This window comes from Nuphar pumila, chromosome 12 (genome assembly GCF_984573655.1).
Source record: "Nuphar pumila chromosome 12, dmNupPumi1.hap1.1, whole genome shotgun sequence".
Classification (NCBI taxonomy): Eukaryota; Viridiplantae; Streptophyta; class Magnoliopsida; order Nymphaeales; family Nymphaeaceae; genus Nuphar; species Nuphar pumila.
This window is the reverse complement of record NC_143260.1, coordinates 22,647,394-22,668,570: the sequence shown is the minus strand read 5'-3', so window position 1 is coordinate 22,668,570 and position 21,177 is coordinate 22,647,394. Positions and strand designations below refer to the sequence as shown.

The 21,177-nt window shown below is 36.2% G+C and overlaps 1 protein-coding gene across 1 annotated transcript in view; it reads left to right on the top strand.

Annotated features, from left to right (window-relative positions):
* Positions 1-20,904, top strand: part of LOC149820297 (BTB/POZ domain and ankyrin repeat-containing protein NPR1-like) — a 31,377-nt gene extending 10,473 nt beyond the window's left edge. The window contains exons 3-4 of the mRNA XM_089982562.1: positions 15,772-15,936; positions 20,398-20,904. Coding sequence (XP_089838688.1) covers positions 15,772-15,936; positions 20,398-20,663 — 431 coding nt within the window. The 3' untranslated portion in view covers positions 20,664-20,904. The remainder of the gene's footprint in view (positions 1-15,771; positions 15,937-20,397) is intronic.
* The last annotated feature ends 273 nt before the right edge of the window (positions 20,905-21,177 follow it).

Sequence of the window (21,177 nt, the reverse complement as noted above, 5' to 3'; positions counted from 1 at the left end):
CTATAGATGCTTTGATCATAAAAACAATAAGTTATTTGTCTCCAAAGATGTAACCTTTTTAGAAGATGAAAATGGATTTGACATATTGGAAAAATCAAATGAAATTGATTATATGTTTATCAATGATCTTTTAGAAGATTCAAATGATGACTCTTTGAGTCATCCGGAAGTTTTAGAAAATACTCATGATTCTCATGATAATGATGTATCACCAGCTAATGGTGACAATCTCCAAGTATACACTCAGCGTGAGGAAGCCCAACCTATTAGTGCTTTAGAAAAATTCTTGCGGCTTAATGAACCCCTAGAAGAAACCTCCCTTAGGCGTTCTTCTAGAGAATCAATTCCACCTAATAGGTTTGTCTCATATGAAACTCTTTCACCTAAATATAGAGCTTGTCTAATAGCCTTGCATTCTTACTATGAACCCTCCCATTATAATCAAGCAAAAAGTATACCTCATTGGGTTGAAGCAATGAAAGTTGAACTAGATGCTTTAAATAAAGCTAAAACTTGAGAAATAGTTCATCTTCCTCCAAATAAGAAAGCTATAGGATGTCGATGGGTCTACAAAGTCAAAACAAAAAGTGATGGTTCCCTAGAGCGTTATAAAGCTAGATTAGTTGCTAAGGGATACTCACAAGAATATGACATCCACTATGAGGAGACTTTTGCTCCCGTGGCTCGCATGACAAGCGTTAGAACTTTAATTGCGGTAGCATCATCTAAGAAATGGCCTATATTCCAATTAGATGTTAAAAATGCCTTTCTTAATGGTCAATTGAATGAAGAAGTATATATGGACCATCCGCCGGGAATCAGTGTTAACCAAGGTCAAACCCTTCGGTTATTACAAGCTTTATATGGTCTTAAACAAGCCCCTAAGGCTTGGTATGATAGATTTAGTGCTATCATGTTACAATTGGGATTTCGCTCATGTTATACTGACACTGCTCTTTTTGTTAAACATGCAGGTAATAGTATCATCATCCTTCTGCTTTATGTTGATGATATGATCATCACTGGCAATGATGAAAGCGGTATTCTTAAAGTTAAAAATATGTTAAAACATAATTTTGATATGTCTGATCTGGGTTTTCTCAGGTACTTTCTTGGTATAGAAGTTGCATACTCTCCTCGAGGGTATATATTGTCACAGATGAAGCTTGCTGCAGACATATGTTCCAAATCTGGGATTTCAGATGATAAAAAGGTGGAGACTCCCGAGGTTATCAATGCTAAACTACGACTGGAGGATGGAGTTCTGCTGGATGATCCTACGCCCTACAGGCAACTCATAGGCTCCCTCACCTATCTGACTATCACCAGGCCCGATATTGCTCATGCTGTGCACTCTGCAAGCCAATTTCAGCATGCTCCTACATCTGTGCATATGAGTGCTGTGCTCCGGATCATTCGATATATTAAAAATACTTTGACTAAAGGGCTATTCCTATCCTCAATCTCTTCCTTAGATTTACTAGCTTATATTGATGCTGACTGGGGAGGAAACCCAAATGATCGAATCTCAACTACTGGCTTTTGTGTGTTCCTAGGAGATTCACTAATTGCTTGGAGTTGCAAGAAACAGCAGAAAGTCTCATTGTCTTCTACTGAAGCAGAATACAGGGCTATGGCAACTACTACAATGGAGCTGGTGTGGCTTCGAAGTCTTCTTCAAGATATGGGAGTCGAAATTACCGGGGCTTCGAAGCTTTGTTGCGACAACAAAAGTGCCATCTACATTGCCAGCAACCACACTTTCCATGAGAGGACGAAACATATTGAAATGGACTGTCATTATGTACGTGATGAATATCTTCGTGGGACAGTAACACTGCCATATGTCACTTCAGAATATCAACTTGCCGATTTCTTCACCAAAGCCCTGCCTGCTCCTCGCTTCTTGTTCCTCCTTGGCAAACTTTCGGTCATTCCCCCGTAAAGTTTGAGGGGGGGTGTTAAAACATATGTATTAATACCATAATACCCGATAGGGGTATTATGGTCATTTCACAAAGTACCCCATAGAGGTACTTATTTTGTTTCTCTTATTTCACTATTTTTTATTTTTCTTTTTATTTTTAAATTTGTATTTTTTGGATACCGAAAAGGGGCCCCACAATGGAGTCGTTGGGGCCCCCAACGGTCACATATGTGACCGTTGGGGGCTCCCAACGACTCTATTGGGAGCCCCTTTGGTCTCCTTTTCTTATAAATAAGGGGAACCCCCCATGTATGTTGCATTGCTCTTGAGAGCTCCTCTTCAATAATAGTGATATTATTTTTCATGTGTGTAGCCTTTTTATAAGGCCCTTTGTATATCCCTTAGTGGATTTCCTCTCTTGTGCTTGTTGCACTTGTCCGTGTGGGACATAGTGAATGCTTTAGCATTCTTGGTTTCTTCCGCTTATTTCATTACAGGGAGCCCCCTTGTGGTCCCTCCTTAGTGCCCTCCTCTATAAATAGAGGAGGTGTTCCCCTCTTGTAAGCATGGGTTTTTACACCCTTCTCTTCCTTTCTTCAATAAATCCAACTTATGACTTTAAGTCATTTTCTATATTTGAGAGTTTTGTGTGTGCACATTTGGTGTTTGTGTTCTTGGCTCTAGTAGTCACTCTTAAAGAGTGACTTTTTGCTCTATTGGTGCTTCTGCCTCCTTTCATTACATGGTATCAGAGCTCGGTTGGTGATGGGCTTTTTTCTTTGTCATCTTGGAACACGTGCCTCTCAAAGTTTTGAAGAAAGGAAGAATATTTGGTGCCGATGGAACACGACTCTAAAGTAGAGCTTTCTTTCAAGCTAAATGGGTCCAACTATCTCATGTGGGCCTCCGCTATGGAAAATCATCTAAGAGGTAAGAAACTTTGGGGCTTTGTTATGGGAACTACTCCCAAACCCTCTCTTGTTCTTACCAAAATTGAAAATGAAGTTGAAAAGGCTTTAGATGGCGATTAGCGCATCAAAGCCATTAATGAACATCAATCCAAAATTGAGGATTGGAAAGTAACCATGCCAAAATTTTGGCATGGTTTATGAACAATGTAGACCTTAAAAATTGTGCCAATATTGCCAAATTTAGAAGGGCCAATGAGGCTTGGTTTTTCCTTAAGGGTATGTATACCCAAAAGGATCTTGCTCGGCAATTTTTTTGTCAAGAAAAAATTCGTTCCACTAAACAAATGGATATGAGTGTCTGGGACTATTTTAGCTCTCTAACCCCTCTTTGGGATGAGCTTGCCCTTCTTGAACCTAAATGGGTTGCTCCACAAGATATTGAACTAAGAAGGGAACAAATTGAAAAAGAGCACTTTTTTCAATTCCTTCATGGACTTCGCCCGGAATTTGAACAAGTGAGGGCATCTCTTCTCCATAGAAGCAAAGCCCTACCTATTGAAGATGCCCTTGCCGAGATATGTCAAGAACAAACTCGACTTGGCTTGAGCATTAGGAGTGATGAAGTTTTGGCCGTTAATAGGCCCGGATCGAATGTTAAAGCATATAGACCTCCCCACTTTAACAAAAATAGTAATGGGCCTAGAAAGGGAATTATATGCCACTATTGTAATGAACCGGGGCACATTAGACCGGTTTGTCCAAAGCTTAAAGGAAAGGTTGCCGCGGTTGGAGAAAGTTCTCCAAAGAGGGAAGAAAGTACCAAAGAAGGAGATATCAAAGAAACTCTTAATCATATCTCTGAAGTTCTCTAACACCTTCTCAAGTCTTCTCCTTCAACATCCGGAGCCGCCATCGCCTACTCTTCATCACCTCCAGGTATGTGGATACTAGACTCTGGTGCTTCTTTTCATATGACATCTCATAAAAACTTTCTTTCAAATGTTTTTTCCGAACCCATGTCCTCCTATGTTTCAACGGCCGATGGAACGTCATTGAAAATTGAAAGTATTGGAACACTTGACTTCAAAAAATCTCAAAACTTTTTTGTTCCTAAAGTAAGAGTCGTCCCAAAAATTAATTTAAATCTCTTTTCCGTCTCTCAAATCACCGACCATGGATGCCAAGTCTCTTTCTCACCTAAAGATTGCACCGTGAAGGATCTCCAGTCAGGGAAGCTGATTGGGCAAGGCCATAGAAGGGGTGATCTCTATTTTATGGACTTTTTGACGCTTCCATCTAAGTCATCTTGCAATCTTGTTAAAGACAAAAGTATTGGAATTTGGCATGAGAGACTTGGTCATCCAAATTTTGTAAAAATGTCTCTTTTCCCTTTTTGAACAATACTTGTAAAGACAATCACATGACTTGTAAAGATTGCATTTTTGGGAAATCTAAAGCTATTCCGTTTCCTCAAAGAAGTTACTTTACCACTCGGCCATTTGAACTTGTTCATTCCGATGTGTGGGGACCCTCCCCAATTTTGTCTAAAGGAGGTTTTTCGTATTATGTAGTCTTTATTGATGACTTCACTAGATTTACGTGGATATACTTCCTAAGTCGCAAATCCGAAGTCTTCTCCTTCTTTAAAGAATTTCATGCAATGGTTAAAAATCAATTTTTGGGAAATCTATCTATTCTTAGGTCCGATTCGGGAGGTGAATATATGTGTAATGATTTTCAAAGTTACTTAAAAGAAAATGGAATTTGTCATCAACGTTCTTGTCCCAACACTCCGCAACAAAATGGTCTTGCGGAAAGAAAGCATAGGCACATAATAGAAACTACAAGAACGTTATTGATTTCAAAAAATATCCCAAAATCCTTTTGGGCCGAAGCGGTTCTAACCTCAACATATCTCATCAATAGAATCCCTTCATCCTCTTTGAAAAATCTTTCTCCATTTGAAAAACTTTACAATATGTCTCCCGATTATAAAAGATTAAGAATTTTTGGATGTAAATGCTTTGTTTTAACTCGCAAAAATGATAAACTTTCTCCTAGGGCTATTGAATGTATTTTCTTGGGATATGGCGAAAAACAAAAAGGATATCGATGTTTTGACATTCTTAAGAATAAATTTTATATCTCAAAAGATGTCACATTCCTCGAAGAAGAAAATGGTTTTTCTCATCAACCAAATGAAAATATTGACTATTCTTTTTTATTTGACTTGTTACCTCAAGAAAACATCATAGATGATCATGTTGATCCTAGTAAATCTCTTAATGAAAATCTTGTTGAACATCCAAATAATGATCAAAACTTAGAAGAAAATGCTTCAAGACAAATACAAGTCTACTCTAGAAGGAATGAAAGAAATCCTCCGTGTGCTCTTGAAAGATTTTCTCAAAGTGAGTCGATAGAAGAAACCTCTCAAAGAAGATCAAATCGCATTCCAAAGATACCAAATAGATTTGTTTCTTATGACTCTTTTTCTCCTAATTATCGAGTATGTCTACTTGTTCTTCACTCCTTTCACGAACCATCTCATTACAATGATGCTAAACAATATGCTCATTGGAATGAAGCTATGGAACTTGAACTTAATGCCCTTAAAAGGGCACAAACTTGGGAAATCATTGATCCTCCCAATGGCAAGACACCCATTGGATGTAGATGGGTGTTTAAAGTAAAAACTAAGAGTGATGGTTCATTAGAAAGATATAAGGCTAGGTTGGTAGCCAAAGGATATGCCCAAGAGTATGGGGGTAGACTATGATGAAACTTTTGTCCCAGTTGCTCGAATGACTAGTGTTCGAGCCCTTATTGCTATAGCTTCTGTTAAAAAATGGCCTATCTTTCAACTTGATGTTAAAAATGCCTTATTAAATGGCAATTTAAATGAAGAAGTTTATATGGAACCACCTCCAGGTATGAATTTAAATGGAAAAGTTTTAAAATTAAAAAAGGCTTTATATGAACTTAAGCAAGCTCCTAAAGCTTGGTATGACAGGTTTAGTAATGTATTAATCAATTTAGGTTTTTCTTCTTGCTATACTGACACTGCTCTTTTTGTTAAAAGGACATGTGACTCCATTATTATGCTTCTGCTGTATGTTGATGATATGATCATCACTGGGAATGACAAAAAGGGAGTAAATGATGTTAAGTCTATGCTAAAAGATACTTTTGATATGTCTGACCTTGGTTATTTGAGATATTTTTTAGGAATTGAAGTGGCTTATTCCGCACGAGGATACATCTTATCTCAAATAAAGTTAGCTGCAGAAATTTGTACCAAATCAGGAATATCTGATGAAAAGAAAGTTGAGACTCCCGAAGTTATCAATGCGAAACTAAATCTTGAAGATGGTGTTCTTCTTGAAGATCCAACTCCCTACCGTCAATTAATTGGATCCCTCACCTATCTATCCATCACCCGTCCTGACATAGCTCATGCAGTTCATGCAGCGAGCCAGTTTCAGCACGCACCTACTACGGTTCATATGGCGGCCGTAATGAGAATTGTGCGATATATAAAAAATACCATCTCCAAGAGACTCTTCTTATCCTCTTCCTCATCTCTTGAATTGACTGCTTTTACTGATGCTGACTGGGGAGGAAATCCCAATGATCTTATCTCAATTACGGGTCTTTGTATTTTTTTAGGTGAATCTCTCATCTCGTGGAGATGCAAGAAGCAACATAAGGTCTCCTTATTATCTACTGAAGCTGAATATCGGGCTATGGGATGACAACTATGGAAATCGTATGGCTCAGAAGTCTCCTTGCTGACATGGGCGTCCTCATTTCTACTCCTACCAAGCTCTGCTGTGATAACAAAAGTGCGATATACATTGCCAGCAATCACGCTTTTCATGAGCGGACAAAGCATATCGAAATGGATTGCCATTATGTTCGAGACGAATACATCAGAGGGACTATCTCATTACCATATGTTACTTCAGACTATCAACTAGCTGACTTCTTCACCAAAGCGCTCCCAACTCCACGATTTATGTTTCTCCTTAGCAAACTTTCGGTCTTCTCCCCATAAAGTTTGAGGGGGCGTGTTAAAATATATATATATATATATATACTTATATATATACACATTCGTATATATATAAGTATATATATACATATATGTATATATATACATATTCTTTTTAGTGAAATACCCGATAGGGGTATTCTTGTAAAACTGCAAAAATGTACTTTTTACTTTTTCTTTTTTCTTTTTACTTTTTACCTTTTTCTTTTTTTTTTTTATTTTTTGTTTGAACCACAAGGGGCCCCACTCTTGTAGTCGTTGGGGGCTCCCAACGACTACAAGGGAGCCTCCTTGTGGTCCCTCCTTAGTGCCCTCCTCCTCTATAAATAGAGGAGGTGTTCCCCTCTTGTAAGCATGGGTTTTTACACCCTTCTCTTCCTTTCTTCAATAAATCCAACTTATGACTTTAAGTCATTTTCTATATTTGAGAGTTTTGTGTGTGCACATTTGGTGTTTGTGTTCTTGGCTCTAGTAGTCACTCTTAAAGAGTGACTTTTTGCTCTATTGGTGCTTCCGCCTCCTTTCATTACAGTATATACATATATAAAAATAGTACATTTATCTTAGCAATTTGTTATTCCCTATCATAGATATAGTGATGTGAGCTACACTTGTTGATGATGGCAAGCATGTAGACCCTCCATTTGAAGTGAACTCCAAACTTAGTGATAAAGAGCTACTTGATAATCCCATAATGTATCAACAATTAATAGGGAATCTTATTTATTTGACCATTTTTCGGCCTGACATCATATCAGAAGAACATATGGATAATCATGAGCCTTTCACACAGTTTATTCAGCTAGCATATCGAGTCATTCGCTTTGTTCATGATAGTTTGCACTATACGTTGTTTCTTCTAATCAGCCTCTTGTTTAGAAATTAGAGCATATTGTGATTCAGATATTAGAAGATATAGTAGAGACCTCCGTTATACTCTTAATAGTCAAAACTCTCACTGGACCGTCAACTAGGTACCTAATTAGGCTAACGGATGCCTACCACCTAGGCTAGACCTCCTAGTTGGTTGAACTATCTCTTGTATTGGAACCTTATATATATTGTAAAAAGCAAACCTCAAGGTGCAAAAAGTGCACCTCTCTTCAAGGCGAGGGCTTTTGTGCCTTGAAGCACATGCATTGCACAAAAGTCCTGGAGGTGTGCGCCTCATAGGCCTTAAGGCATGCCTTCTGAAGTGAGGCGCATGCCTCAACCTACTTGGGTCAAATGAAGGTCAAAGCCCCATTTGACCTAAATTTGATTGTAAAACAAAAAAAAGAATGGGGGAGGCCCCCGACGGGTTAGGTCTCTCTCTTTCTCTCCTACCAAAAGGAAGGAGGGGATCCCACCACCACTGGGTACGTACTGCAAGAAAACGAGTTCCTTCAAAGATGTTCACTAAATCACCAACAATGGACACTCAAGGAGTTCCACTAAAATTACCGAAATGAACACTCAAAAGAACCAGAAAAAGGGTTCACACACAAATACCCACTAAATGGGTTTAAGAACAAGAGAAAAATAAAAATTTTATTGATTGTAATCCACACTAAAAATCATACATTGAGTGGGGGCAATGCCCCGTATTTATACACAAAAGAAAGGAGCATATAGAGAGTCGTTGAGAGCCCAACTCAATGACTCTCTTTGTATTGACTAGTCAACACTTTGACTAGTTCAATACAAACAAAAAACAAGCTAAAAACTAAAAAAAAAAAACTAGTTACTAAGTTAGTTATACATGTTATATATTTACATTTTTAACACTCTCCCTCAAACTTACGGTTGGATAATCGAAACTTTGCCCAAGAGAAACTGAAATCTAGGAGCTACGAGAGGTTTGGTGAAGAAATCTATCAATTGATATTCTGAAGTACCATAGGGAAGATCAATAATGTCGTGTAGGAATTCCTCTCGTACATAGTGACAATCCATCTCAATGTATTTGGTTCGTTCGTGGAAAGTCCGGTTGTTGGCAATGTAAATGAAACTTTTGTTGTCAAAGCATAGTCGTGATGCTCCTTTGCTCTGAACACCCATGTCACCCAACAATCTCCTTAGCCAAACCACTTTCATAGTGGTTGTAGCCAAGGCTCTATATTCCGCTTCAGTTGATGAGATAGAGACTTTTTGTTGTTTCTTGCACCTCTCTAAGAAATCAATGATTCACCTAAAAATACATAAAAACCAGTAGTTGAGTGTCAGTTATTTGGATCTCCTCCATAGTCAGCATCAGTATAAGCAATTAAATCTAAGGAGGAATAAGCAAACAAGAAAAGTCCTCGAAAAACAGAAGTTTTAATATATCTAATAATGTGCAAAATAGCTCCCATATGAACAGTGGTAGGGGCATACTGAAATTAGCTTGTTGTGTGAATTGCATGCGCAATGTCAGGTCTCGTAATTGAGAGATATTATAGTACCCCGACAAGTTTTCTGTAAGGTGTTGGATTTTCAAGTGGTTCTTTATCATCAATCTTCATTTTGACATTGACAACTTCGGGAGTGTCGACCTTCTTATCATCTCAGATACCAGACCTGTCAACAATATCTAAAGCAAACTTAGATTGAGTCAGCAGATAACCTCTAAAAGAATAAGCAACTTCTATACCAAGATTTTTTTTAAAAAACCCAAATCAGTCATTTCAAAATGTGTTTTGAGAAGCCTTTTAATGTTTTCAACTCTCTGTTTATCACTTTCAGTGATAATTATATCGTCCACGTAGAGGAGAAGAATAATAATACCTATATCAGAAATCTTAACAAACAAAGTTGTGTCAGTCAGACAAGATTGAAAACCAAATTAAAGCATAACTTGACTAAACTTGTCATACTAAGCCGTTGGTGTTTGTTTAAGACTTTACAAGGCCTTATCTAAACGAAGAGCTTTTCCTTTAGAAATAACTATGCCAGGTGGCAGTTCCATATAAACTTCTTCAGCCAAGCTTCCATTGAGAAATACATTTTCAACATCCATTTGATATATAGGACATTTCTTTATAGAGGCAAGAGCTACTAAGGTCCTAACTGTGGTCATTCTAGCAACTGGAGCAAAGGTTTCCTCGTAGTCTATTCCATACTCTTGAGAATATCCCTTAATAACTAATCTGACTTTGTACCTTTAAAGAGTTTCGTCACTCTTGGTTTTAACTTTATACACCCATCAACAACCTATATGCTTCTTTCTTGGTAGAATGTCTTGAATAGTTTACGTATTCGCCTTTTCTAAGGCATTCAATTCCACTCTCATAGCCTCTACCCACTCAGGATCTTCCTTTGCTTCAACATAGTTGGAAGGTTCTATCTAGGAATGTATTAATGCAATGTAGGCTTGATACTTGGGTGAAAAAGACTCGTAGGATAAATTTTTTAGGGATTTTTGACACTCTAGATAACCTTCTTGTTTGTATCTCTTCCTGTTTTTCATTACTGATATATTTTTCGAGAGCACATGGATGTTCTAAATTATCACGCCTAGAATATTGAATACAATCTTGATCTTTATGGGATGATTCTTTACTTATCACATCATTTTTAACTTCTTGGTCTTCATCAATATCACACTCACCAATCTTTGGAATTAAATCCAATAGAAAAGAAAACTCATTTATTTCCTTAGTTTTCTCAGTTTCAAAAAAACTTTCCTTTTCCAAAAAAGATACATTCCTTGACACATATAACCTTTTAGTTTTAAATTTAAAACATCTGTAACCTTTTTTATTATTTGCATATCCTAGAAAAACACAAGGAATAGCACAAGGAAAGAGTTTGTCATTTTTTTCAGTAAAAACAAAGCACTTGCATAAAAAAACCCTTAACTTAGAGTAATCTGGGATTTGTCTGAAAAGTTTTTCAATAGATGTGTTTGTTAAGGAAGAGGATGGCATTCTGTTAATAAGATAAACTGTAGTTAAAGTGGCTTCAGATAAAAAAACTTTAGGTACTTGATTTGTAATAAGTCTTTGTTGTTTCCTATGCTTCCTTTCAGCTAAACCATTTTGTTGAGGGGTATAAGGACATGATTTTTGATGTGTGATACTGTATAGGTTTAGGCAATCTTTAAATTCTTTTGATAAAAACTCTCCTCCTAAATCAGTGTGAAAGATGAAAATATCATTCCTAAATTGATTTTTGACTAGATTATAAAATATCTGGAAGTATGTGAAAACTTCAGACTTATGTTTAAGAAAATAAATCCAAGTGTGTCTCGTAAAATCATCCACAAAAATTACATAATATATAAAACCACCTATTGATATAACAAGTGCAGGTCTCCACACATCCAAATGTATTAACTCAAGTGGTCAAGAAGAAACAAAGGTTCTTTCTTGAAATGGTAATTTCTTCATTTTACCAAGAATACAATTTTCACATGTAAAATTTTTAAAATTACAAAAATTTTTCATCTTTGAAAAAAACTAGATCTTGGATATACTAGGATGGGCAAGTCTCTTATGCCATAGATCCAAATCCACTTTCTGAACATACAACAAAATATATTCTTAGGTATTTCCAAAAATTTCATGTAGTACAAGGCTCCTTCTCTATGGACTTCCACAATCAGCTTCTCTGATTGGCGATCCTGCACTCGACAACCACAAGAGGAGAAGAAAACATTACATCCATGGTCAGATAATTGGAAAACAGATAAAAGATTTAAGTTAAATTTAGAAATATATCTAATTTGTGGAATACAAAATCTTTTTGAGTTTTGAGAGATGTTTTCAAAATTTTCTACTCAAGAGATGTTCCATCGGCAGTGAAAACATTTGACCCACTTGAATTATGACATTCGGATAACTTATCACTATTTAGTGTCATATGAAATGAGTCAAGAAGCCAAAGAGATTTACCAAGATCGAAGAAGCCGAAGGATGATACCGCAACTCCAGTGGATGAAGACACTTCTTTGAGTAGAGGGTGAAGAGTCTCCACTAATTGTGTTAAGTTCATGTTTCCAATGGATGGTTCACTTAACTTCTGTGGAGGTCCAATAGAGGCAACATTTTTCTCATAAGGTTTCTTCAATTTAGGACAATATGTTTTTGCATGTCCCAATTCACGACAATAGTATCCAATAACTTTCTTTCTTTCATACTCATTGCCTTGCTTCTCATCATTTGACCTTCCATAGTGTGTGGGTTTGTAGGTACGAACATAGTTTCTCGGTTTAAATACGGCTAAAACTGAGTCATCATTACACTTTGAGATTCTCTTTTTAAGCCTATTTCCCTCCATACTTAATTCTTCTACCGTATCTTCTATCGACGGGACTTTTTCTCGATGAAAAAGAGCGGATTTGGTAGATTCAAACTCCGATCTCAATCCATTAATAAATTGAAAAAAATGCTCCGTATCCATTTGATTTTGGTGGAGTTATATGTTTTCCGAACAATGCCACTTTGGTTCAAGAAGAGTAAACTTTTTTCATAATTCGGACAAACTATTATAGTATTCTCTAATGCTTTTGTCCTCTTGAGCCATATTTCATACCTTATTTTGTAAGTTGCACACATGTGAAATATCTTTTAAGAGAGTACATTCTTTTAAGATAATCCCATGCATTGTTTGCATGTTCAAATTTAGCTAGACTTGAACACTTCTTGATGTCGACGCTACTAATGAGCCAAGACGTAATCTTGGCATGTCTCATTCTCCATTCCTTCCACTTTTTCTCATAAGTGGTTATTGCCTTATTTTTCTCAACCTCTATAAGAGGTACCTCTTTCTCACCTTTTACTTTGGTAAGGATTAGTTTAAGTTCCAGATCGGTCTTATCTACTAATCCCCGCAACCCTTTTCCCCATATAAGGTGCTTCATAATTGAAGCCCATGTTACATAGTTAGAGTCATTGAGCTTAATAGGTTTTATGGTGACATTATCGTTGTCATCCATTTTTACAAAGGTGAAAAAAAGAAGAGAAGAATAGAGAAGGAGAAGAGAAAAAAAAATAAGAGTAACGGTGGAAGTCACGAGCACTTTACCACTACGCAAATGCCACCAATCACGAACACTTCGAATAGAAAATACAAGAGAGATTTAACACTTTCAAATTTGAAGTGGCACACTTCTCAATGTTCTGAACACAATTGCAGCTTGATCACCAAGCTCTGATACCATGTAAGAAAATGAGTTCCTTCAAAGATGTTCACTAAATCACCAACCATGGACACTCAAAAAGTTCCACTAAAAATACCGAAATGAACACTCAAAAGAACCACAAAAAGGGTTCACACATAAATACCCACTAAATGGGTTTAAGAACAAGAAAAAAATAATAATTTTATTGATTGTAATCCACACTAAAAAGCATACATTGAGTGGGGGCAATGCCCCATATTTATACACAAAAGATAGAGCCGTTGGGAGCCCAACGACTTTCTTTGTATTGTCTAGTCAACACTTTGACTAGTTCACTACAAACTAAAAACAAACTAAAAACAAACTAAAAACTAAAAAAAAAAAAAACTAGTTACTAAGTTAGTTATACATGTTATATATTTACATTTTTAACACGTACCTCTCTCTTTCCTTCATCTTCTTTTCTTCTCTTCTTTCTTCTTTTTGTTCTTCTTTTCCTCTCCTTTTTCTTCTTCCCTTCTTCTGTTCTTCTTCCCTCCCTCCTTTTCTTCTTCCCTCCTATCTTTTCTTCTTCTTCTTCTTTTGTATATTTCAAATTGTTTATTGTTACTTTCAGTTTGTGTTATCATTTGCAAATATGCATTTGATCGTCTCTGTACATGTACTTAGACTGTTATATCATGGAAAGTAAAAATTTATGTGATATTTTTGGTATTTATTTGAGATTTCCTATTTTTTATTGGCTGTTGCTTCATCAATAAAGCATTTTATTTATTTATTTGCATTTTTAGATATTGTTTTTAAGTTTTTAAAGATATATTTTTGAGGCTTACACTTTACGCCTTGAGGCTTGCACCTCACTTCATATTTTGGTGAGGGCTTCACTACGCCTTGACACTTTTCACAACATTGATATATATATATATATATTGTGTGTGTGTGTGTTTTAATTACTTAGTTTCATTCTTAATCACAATTATATGGTTTTTTCAGTTGTTTTTAATTTTATGATTCTTTATATAAAATTTTTATTTTTACGATGTATTACATTATGCTACATTTCATTCATAATCAATTTGTTGAATAATTTCATATTGAATATATGTTGGCAATTAATTTTAGCAATCTATTAGAATTTTTTTTTTGAGTCCCAACTCGGCCTTTCAGGGAGTCTACTGCCTAAGCATTGCTTAGCATTTTTTACTACTAAGTTTGTACTGTAAGCTTCTATATTTTCTTAGAGATTCATGGATTTTGCAGCACAATGAGAAGCAGCAAAGAGTTTGGATTATCTACTATAAAAGAAGTATTGAGTTGTGGTGCAAACTACTGCAAAGATTGTCTAGTTAGTGATGGATGTTATGTTAACAAACACTCAAAACACTACATTGACTAGAGCACTGTACAAAGCTAAAAATCCAGAGTTTCATAATCTTACCAAGCATATCGAGATAGATTCTCATTATGTGTGCCATGAGTATCTTGAGGCAATTATCTTCTTGCTATGTATTGGTTTGTGCATTAGATTGCTGATTTTTTCACCAAAGCACAACCAACTATACAATTTCATACTCTTGTTTCCAAATTCACAATTAAACCATCTCGGGTTTGAGGGAGAATGTGAAAATATTAATCAAGAATTTAGATTGACTGAGTTTAGGGACATAGCTGCATTTTGTCTTTCTTTGCGTCATATTTTAAATAGGTCATAGTTGGGACATTTTAGTTTTTCCTTGATTCATTCATATAAGTAACCCTAATATAGAGAGTTAGCTTATAAGAACAAGAGAGCCTTGGCCCTCCATTGCTTGCTCTTCCAATTGATTTATCTTGAAAATTTACAACTGATACACACACACAAACACACACCTGATAGCTATTATTTTTCTCACATCCTCTTGATATAATGAACATCTATTTGAAGTTTCAGTGGAAAAGTACATTGCAATGCTCTCTATCTCTCCATTCATAAAGAGAAAATTTCTATTAAAAAATATGGAAATGATGACAAATCTTACAAGAGTCACTAAAGGCAAAAGCAAAGAGAATCACACAAATAATAGATTGAATGACATCAGCTTGATAAAATCCAGGTGAGATCTTCAAAAGGCAAGAGTGAACATGCAGTGCAACTAGGAAGATCATTGCATCATGAAAGTGATGCCATGCTGTTCAAAACAAAAGAATTTCAAGAAACACAAAACGACGAGTGAGATTATATCTAAAAGGCTGAAAGTCAATCTAGCATAATTTTGACACAGTTCATGTTTAAACTGATAGCCTGATGCTACAAAATTTCTGTTCACTCATTATTATTCTTGTCTATTTGAAATGCTTATGCAGTTGCATCCTACATTTCCATTTAACAGAGAATATCACAGATCACAGCTTAGCTTCTTTTGTCCTGAATAATTTAATCAACAGTTTCTTTTTTCTGAAATCATGGACGAAAATTATGTTCTCATTTTAAGGTTTCAGTTATTTGATGTCCGATCCAAGCCTCAATTTCAACTTGATCTGATAATATGACTATGACTGTCATTATGATGCTTTGGGCTTCTAGTCTGCTGTTCATACTTAGTTATACGCCAGCTTCCTCTTCCAATGCCATCCATAGCAATATAACTCCATCATAATAAGGAACAAGAGAAGTAGGCTAAGTGACAAATGACTTAAGCATGAATGTCAATCATTGTGGGATGCCTCAAATGTATAATTCGTCAGCTTAGCAAGATTTCCTTTATCATATTGTCTATTAGAATGTTCCATTTTCCTAATTTTAACTTGTTTGTTACAGTTGGCCTTGCAAAACTATTGTTCCCCACAGAAGCCAAAGTTGCCATGGACATCGCACATGTGGAAGGTACACCAGAATTCTCGTTAGTGAAAGTAGATTTGAATGATTCACCTTTTGTAATGAAAGAGGAATATCTAGCAAGGTTGAGAGCTCTCTCGAAAACAGGTAACTTACTCCTATCTTTGTGTCCATTGTATACTGAGACTTCCGTGATCTGTTGCCCACAGCTTTTACTTTCTTATCTGTAGAAAATCTTTTTGCTGTTGCAACAAAATCCTTTCTACATTCAAGCTCTCATCCATACTTTTAGCAGTGAAAATTTTCTCTTAGAGTTACAAGGGGATGCAAAATTCATATCGGTGTACTACAACTAGGCTACCTTGCAATTGTTGATCTAGAATACATTTGTTTGTATTTGTTGACAACCAAAGCAGATATTAAATTGTGAGACAGCAACTTGATCAATGGTTCCTATGGAGAACTGATTTCAACAACACAGTGATTTCTTTGAACTGAAATATGAGCTCATACATTTGCCTCTATTGATAGTGGCAATAATTTGACATCAATGGGTAATAGCTCTAGGATCCAACAAACAGGAAAATATGCTATGAGCTTGTTAATTTTGCAGTGAAGCAGAAAGAAGATCAATTAATTTCTCTCTCGGTCCCTCTGAAGTCATACCCTGTACATCTCAATCATACCATAAATGGACAAAGTAGCAAAAGATGGCATGTAAACAATCCTTGTGGCTTCTCACAGAAATGTGAGTCACCAAAGACCAAGATTCTCCTCAACAAATAATTTTTACTTTGCACTAACAAAATCAATCAAAATACTAGATAAATCTGGCATCGCCTATTCAGTATGCCGTAAGGACACACTCACTTGAGCCAGTCCCCCATGACATGACTGGACATGCAGTCCAATAAGGTATTCATCATAATGGACAATGCCAAGTTTTACTCAGTCAACAAGGGTCAACTGCATCAATCATTTTTTCTTTTTATGAAAATAAGAAATTAATTTAATGAAATCAATCGATGTACAGTGGCTATATGTGCTACAGCACTTTTTCTAGATTATTTGTCTTTTACATGAATTCCTTAAAACATGATCTATTGGCAGCATTGGTTGTGGCTTGTTTTCAGATTTGAGATGATATTTACCTCACTGCCACTCAATTCGAGATATAGTTTACCTTATTGCCATTCACCTTTTGGTTTACCCCCATCTATAAACTAATACCTTGTAAGAGGCAGCACTTGCGACTTATAGGTTTAAGACAATCATCTCATCACTGTTTTGCTCAACCGTAAGACAAGGGATGAACTAATAACTATAAAAGTCGAATTTGTTAGACAGGCAGCCTTCAAGTCAGCTTGATTTGATTAAAACATCACGCAGACTGAATACCTGCATGAACCTCAACCTGCATTCTCATCTGATTCATGGCCCTATGACTTCACACTTTGTGCCCTACTGTCTAAGACTATTTGCACCCAATGTAAAACTATCATTGGTCTTGGCCTCATTAATTCTTTCTAGATGGACATAATTGTATCACAGTGGCAAGGATCAGAATCAATATCTAACCACAAAAGAGGCCATCAGATTGATGGCAGTATTTGCTTGCTCATTTTACCAGTTACGCCCCTGTTTGTTCTGCTATCACTTATGCTTCTGGCTGTGGCTGCATATTGTTACTTTTCCAAAATAATGTATTTCTCCCAAGATAGACAATTTTCACAAGATTCAATAAACTGAAAGGAACTCCACCATTCTATGGTATCAATTTTAACACCCATCCCGTTATGATTGCTAGCCACACCAAGGTAACATCGTCTTTGTAACTTGTTCCCTGTTCTTTGAGTAGCACACTAGCCTCTTCCTCTTCTTCATCTCATATGGACATAAATTATAGACTAGAGTACAACATCATCATCATCACCATGTATTGTCATATGTATGCAGGTTCAGCCTTATCAGTTATATTTCTCCATTATTTTTTTATTTATGGGTAACTGTGACACAGTCTCTCTCATGTTTCCACTTATATTTCTAGAAACTATTTCCTTCGAAGCCTTTACAAGTCAAACCCCTTTCCCAGTTCGTTCAATGTTGATGAACCTAAACTTGAGCTCAATCTTCTCATTTTCTGAATGAGCCTAAAATTGAGGTTAATCTTGGTTCCTCTGCTAAGCAAATGAGCTTGAGCTGAAGCCAAGCTCTTCCACTCCACCCCTAAAACCATGCTATTTATGCCTTCATCCAAGATCCTAATGCTGTGTTTAGAACTTGGTGATGGAACCCTTAACAATGACATTGCATTCTTCAACAAGAATAAAGATCTCAAAGAGCAGAATTAGCACGGTTATGTATGGTAAATACATGGAAGTTCCAAAATAATAGCATTGAGTTATACCGATCCATACACCTTGAATGTATGGATATAGATATCCTGTTCATATCTCATTTTCCATTCTACACTAGTCCAACAGTGAAGCATTGAATTGATAGAATTGAAGAATGCTATGGGAGAAGAAAAATAGTTAGGGAAGCAAGCTCCATCCTCACTAATCATATAGAGAACGAAATTTCATCATGAAAGCTAGTGGAGGGATTCTAATAAACATTGATTGGACAAATAATCTCTACATACAGGCCTTCCACAAGTTTAAAATTATAAAGTTTACCTTCCACGAGTTTAAAATTATAAAAGTTTACATCAGATACTACAATGCAAAACCTCTGGACTGTGACGGATGATGCATCCATAGAGCTTCTGAATAGTCGTGGCAACGTGCAAATTAAGAATCATCCAGGATCTTGGTAATGAAGCACAACTAAAAAAGGTGCCTTAATGTGATGTGCTTCTAATTTGCAACATTATAATACTCCTCTCCAGTGTCAAAAGCAAAATTAAAAAGATACACCTCAAAGAATCATGGATAGATTGCCTCATACCAAAGGTCTGTTCATTGTTTGAGAAAAACTTATACCCCTGCATTTCAAGCCTCTTTCCTTAATATCAGTCTTGAGATGCCACTTCCATTATTACCATTTTTGCAGCCCACTTTCTATAATTATTTGCTAATAATAATGATGCAATTCAAAGCCCACTCTGAAATATGACCAAATTACATATCCTTGTAATTTATACATTCAAGTTGTAAGGACTGCTCACGCTCATAAAGCCTTCACGATGAGTAGGGACTTTATACTAGCTCCCAAAACATGGGGAGCACAAAATGTTTGTTTTCTCTTTTCATACTCTTAAAACCTCCAATGTACCTATTTAGTTTTATCATTCTATTTCTTCCTCCTACAATATAATAATTCTACTTTCACTTTCATCCAAGGGTGAGAAAGATCTAAAATCCTTTTGGAAGTAATATTTCATCTCATTACCGTTTCTTTTCATTTCAATGGATTATTTGTTACATTTATATGGTAAAATTTTGAGACATTTTATCTTTCTATTTTTATACTTTTCTTTATAGTGTTTTTTGGTTCTATATCCTGTAAAATTTTTTGAAGCAAAATATCTTGAAGCAATGACAAATCATGATAATTGAACACTTGAGAGGCAGGGAATATCATTAATATAATAAACATACCATAAAGAGTACAAGGGTATAGAGAGATTTGTCAAACTTTTGCTAATGAAGAGGAAGAAGTAATTCTGAAAATCGGATTGCAGAATATTTTTCCCATTAATAGATGCTTGTTATTGAAGTTGGATTGATTCACTTCCTATGAAATGGCAGTATTTCCTGTATCTGCAAACTTGTTAAATGTTGAATATATGGAGCATTATCCAGTTCTTTCTCTCATCATAACTGAATTGGGTCTCTAAAAGTAGGACTTGTTGGAGTCTTGAATTATGTTAATCAATGTGAACACACACGGGCTTGGGGGAGGACAATCTGAGAAGGTAAAAGACCAGACATGGGCAAAGAATTATGATCAATCCTCATTTATGTTACTCTATTTATTACAGCTTAATGCATGCTATTTATCATGTCAAATGGTGAAATATCCTCAAAATGGAAGCCAGAGATGTAGGCAAACATCATTTCAAGATGAATAAGTTGATTTTGATGAACATTTATTGTGTCAAAAATCATACCTACACAGAGATTTTGTAAACATTCTGAGCACCTGCTGTAACTCAAATGTGCTCCTTTGGTTTCCTTTTAAAGCTTTGGTACATCGAATGATCCTGAGCTTGAGGAGGTATGTTTGCTGGCCGCAGTCAACATGTTTACCAGTAATGTGGATCACTACTTTAAGCATGAAATAGTATCATTGGCTTTAAAGCTTATGTAACATGCATACATGCGTACTGTTCTCTTCACAAAAAGTTGTAGGTGGTCCTTTTTTTTGGATAGGCTTGTAGTTGCTCCTTGCATCTGGCAACATACAGCTTATGGTCAAGAGTCTTTCATTCAAAAATCTGGTTCTTGCTTCTTTTATATGTCTGTGTGCACACAGCATGTACAACCTTTTTTTTTATCCATATCACTTGTTCCACTAGGTATGACACTACTTTATCCTCGAAGGTTTTGAGATGCTAAGCCCAAATATTTCTGTAATCCTAATGCCGTGGTGATAATCTAACAGTTGAGTTGGGGAAGCGCTTCTTTCCAAGATGCTCAGAGGTCCTGAATAAGATCATGGATGATGATGCCTCGGGTGAGCTAGTTTGCCTGGCAGCAGGCACCACAGATGAACAATTAAGAAAGAGACAGAGATATATGGAACTCCAAGGACTACTATCAAAAGCATTCAATGAAGATAAAGAAGAGAATACCAGGTCCACAATATCAGCGTCTTCATCATCCATATCTGTTGGAGAAGGCAGACGCTCCAGAGTGCCCAAAGGATGAACACCAAACTACTTTACTGCATGGAGGCCTGTCATTGTGATACAAATGATCTCAGTAGAAGCTCAGCCTTTTAGATTGTTACTTGTAAGGTTAGAAAATTTGGGACCAAAGTCTTTGTACTGCCCAAAGAAAGTTTGGGTTCCATGTATACTAGTGACCAAGAAATTTTACCTCTGCCAATTCTAGCTTCTAATAGCACATCATGGATGGACAAATCTAGCATATTTTATTTCAAACCTCTCACTTCATGACTACACATCTTGGGTATGCATACATTATCTCAACCTCGTCATCAGACTAATAGAGAGAGATGGAGCTATACAACATTGCACAAAAGATCTCGAACGATGACCACCCCAAAGTATTCACTCACTTGCACCTTTACACTCGGGCTCCAAACAATTGCTTAATCCTTAGTCTCACTGATGCAATGGTATGGTGTGAACTCGGTACACACTGATCCAAGATCTAAACGGATCTAAACGCACGTGAAAGCTTATACGATGCAAAGCCT